This window comes from Arvicola amphibius, chromosome 11 (genome assembly GCF_903992535.2).
Source record: "Arvicola amphibius chromosome 11, mArvAmp1.2, whole genome shotgun sequence".
NCBI lineage: Eukaryota > Metazoa > Chordata > Mammalia > Rodentia > Cricetidae > Arvicola > Arvicola amphibius.
The window spans coordinates 117,855,764-117,859,551 of NC_052057.2; the positions used below are offsets into that span (position 1 = coordinate 117,855,764).

The following is a 3,788-nucleotide window of genomic DNA, read 5'->3' on the forward strand; positions in this document are numbered from 1 at the left end:
CCGTGCTGACAGCAACCACTGCAGCTGTCTCTCCAGAATCTTGTTTTTCTCGATACAGGGTCATCTCAGTCTGCTTAGCCTTTTTGGTAATTGGCAGTGGTATGATGGCTTGTACCCGGACCAACAAGGCAGCCCTAGAGTGGTCATCCCAGCAGTCGCTCAGGCCACAGTTTCTGGAAGAACAACCAAGAATATCTTTTCCCGCAAAGGTGCTATTTCATACTACAAAAAGGAAAAGAAAAAAGAAAGAAAACTAAAACAAGCATGGGATTTAATAGTGCCTGGGCTCTCAGAGAAATATTCTAAAAAAGAAAGATAGGAACTACACTCACTTGTATAGGATTCTTTTAAAGTAATATTCATAGCCCAAAAAAATGTAACAAAGCATAAAGCATTCACAAAGGAAAAGGTCTGATTAAAAGAAGCCTGCTCTATCGCCATATTGTTTAAAACAGTTCCAGCTGTATAGTTTGAGGAATAGAAAGATGAATACAAAGAACTAGCTTGGCTCACTGATCAATACAAGAGGTTCCTTACCAAGCTTCACACAGTGCTTTCCGCTTAATCAGGACTCACCAGGAGGCTCATCAAGAGAATGACAGGTGTCATTCTCAGGCTCATCACAGGATCCTTTCTCATCATTTTCCACAGCCCGAACATATCATCTCTGGTACCCAAATGGGCTTATCTGTTCCTGGAGGAAAAACACAAACAGCCCCTCTCACCCTAGCCAACAGGCGAGCCCCATAGCTTTCATCCCTGAGGTGGCTTTCTGGGGGGACGCCTTTGTAGGTTGTGTTAAGACTGCCCCCATCTCTGCTAAGAGATCACGTCCCCATAGATTGACAGATTGATAGATTCATCTTCCTTTTCTTCAGAGCAGTGACTGGTTTTCTTTTTGTGTTTTTTACTTGTGTGTGAGTGACTTGACTTTGAGTCTTCTGCCTGCTTATCTAATATAAGATCATATTTTGCATTCTGTTTGGGCTTTACTTTTTCTTTCAAAACCAAACTGAATGGTTTATCCTGTTCCTTTTCATACTCCTTGAAATCACTCTTGGTATATTTCCCACCTTTCCCTTTCCATTTAACCATTTATAGTCTTGTTATTTTAAGTAATTTTATTTCTACCAGAAAATATTTTAATTTCTTTTGAAGTGAGTATTTAGAATATATATGTATGTATATGTATATATATATATATATATATACACACACACACATTACTCTTAATGAAGTTTATAGTTGCCGCAAACTCAAGGCTCAAATCGTTTCTTCTTTCCTTTCTTAGGCCCTCAGCGTACACCATGCTCAATAAAGGCAATGAAAAGGCAAGATTATGAGGAAGAAAGAGGCCCATCAAGGAACTAGTTCAGGATAACTGAAAGGAGGAGAAGCCGGTTCTCCTGGAGACCACTCTGGGCGACGTGGTTATCGACTTGTACACCGAGGAGCGGCCACACGCATGCTTGAATTTTCTGAAGTTGTGCAAAATCAAATATTACAATTATTGCCTTATTCAAAATGTACAGAGGGATTTTATCATACAAACAGGAGATCCTACAGGGACTGGTCATGGAGGAGAGTCTATATTTGGACAACTGTATGGTGATAAGCAAGCTTTTTTGAGGCAGAAAAAGTGCCACGGATTAAGCACAAGAAGAAGGGCGCTGTGTCCATGGTGAACAGTGGCAGTGATCAACACGGATCGGTGTCTTATCACTACGGGAGAAAATCTAGATTACCTTGATGGGGTTCATACAGTGTTTGGTGAAGTGGCAGAAGGCATGGACATAGTTAAGAAAATCAATGAGACCTTTGTCGACAAGGATTTTGTACCATATCAAGATATCAGGATAAATCATACAGTGATTTTTAGATGATCCATTTGATGACCCTCCTAATTTATTAATTTCTGATCGATCACCAGAACCTACAAGGGTACAATTAGATAGTGTTCGAATAGGAGCAGATGAAGAAATTGATGACTTCAAAGGAAGATCAGCTGAAGAAGTAGAAGAAATAAAGGCAGAAAAAGAGGCAAAAACTCAAGCTATTCTTCTAGAGATGATGGGAGACTTACCTGATGCAGATATTAAACCTCCAGAAAATGTTTTGTTTGTGTGTAAATTGAACCCAGTGACCACAGATGAGGACATGGAGATAATATTCTTAAGATTTGGGCCAATAAGAAGTTGTGAAGTTATCCGAGATTGGAAAACAGGAGAATCCCTCTGTTATGCTTTTATTGAATTTGAAAAGGAAGAAGACTGTGAGAAAGCATTCTTCAAAATGGATAATGTACTTATAGATGACAGGAGAATCCATGTGGATTTTAGCCAGTCTGTCGCAAAGGTGAAAGGGAAAACCCGTCCCTGCTCTGAAGAAAAGAAAGACGAAGAATATATGCCAATCAAAAATCCTAATCAGGATATCTACAGGGAAATGGGCTTTGGCCATTATGAAGATGAAGAAAGTTGTTGGGAGAAACAGAAAAGTGAGAAGAGAGACGGACGTCAGAACCGTAGTCGGAGCCGATCTCGAGAAAGGGATGGTCACTATAGTAACAGCCACAAACCCAAGTACCAGGCAGATCCTTATGAAAGGGAAAGGAGTAGAGAGAGAGACCGAAGCAGAAGTCCAGTCAAAGACAAAGACAGATCTAAGTACAGACGTGTGGGGAAGAAGAGGAAGTGAGTGGCTGGCGGGTCTGCTCCTGCCTGCTTTGGAGCTCCCACAGACGCTCAGAGTTCCTGCTGGCACACCTCTTTGGCTGGACGAAGCACTAGCCATCTCCTGCTTGGATGGTTGTGCCCGTTCACAGGATGGTGTTTCTGAATAACAATCTTGTCCACGGAGTCATGGTCATCAAAGGTGACAAAAGCAAACCCTCTCTTTTTTCCACTGCTTGTCAGTCATGATTTCAGTCACTTCAATCTTCCCACACTGCCCAAAATAAACTCTCAGGTGATGTCCTTCCGTGTCTTCTTTAATACCACCAACAAAGACCTTTTTCACGGTGAAGTGGGCACCTGGTCTCTGAGAATCCTCTCTTGACACAGCTCTCTTAGGTTCCACAACTCTTCCTCAACCTTATGGAGGCTGAGGAAACACACGCAGAGACAGACCCACTCACAGACCTCTAATCGCTGGTACCAAAAGCCCTCTTTAATAGCACCACGGAGGCTTAACTACCCTGCAGTCAATGGCCAACAGGTGAAAGTCCCATCCTCATCCTCTAGGCTAGGCACAGCTTTTAGTAACTTCATTAGAAGGCTCTAGACAGGGAAGAGCAGCTAAAGGCCAGGACTTAATTGGTGCCAACCAATCTACATGGTGGGGAGCATGAAGACACATAGGACAACACAGTGCTGGAGAAGGAGCTGAGAGTTCTGCATCCAGATCTGAAGGCAGCAGGAAGATAGAGGGCGCCTGGCTTGGGCTTCTAAAACTTCGAAGCCCACCCACAGTTTCCTACTTCCTCCAACAAGGCTGCCTTAACAGGGCCACTCCTCCTAATCCTTTCAAGTAGTGCTACTCCCTGATGCCTAAGCACTCAAATATATGAATCTATGGGGGCCATTCTTTTTCAAACCACCACACCTAGTAAGGGACCAAGGATAGAGAGGGAAATCTCTGACAGGGGTATAGAATACGGTGTTATAAAGGATACAGAGGGCATTAGCACAGGATAGTTAAGAGAAGCAGATGGGAGGGAGAGTAGAGGAGGGAATTGAGGGAGGGACAGTTAACACTAAAGTCCTTCTGAAAAGCTGTATGGAAATCTA

At 42.7% G+C, this 3,788-nt stretch overlaps 1 protein-coding gene across 1 annotated transcript; it reads left to right on the forward strand.

Annotated features, from left to right (window-relative positions):
• Window positions 1-1,307: 1,307 nt before the first annotated feature.
• On the forward strand, window positions 1,308-2,697 carry LOC119826040 (peptidyl-prolyl cis-trans isomerase-like 4). The gene is given in 5 exon segments (XM_042055961.1): window positions 1,308-1,331; window positions 1,389-1,611; window positions 1,614-1,710; window positions 1,712-1,874; window positions 1,876-2,697. Coding segments are annotated over 5 exon segments (1,329 nt in total).
• The last annotated feature ends 1,091 nt before the right edge of the window (window positions 2,698-3,788 follow it).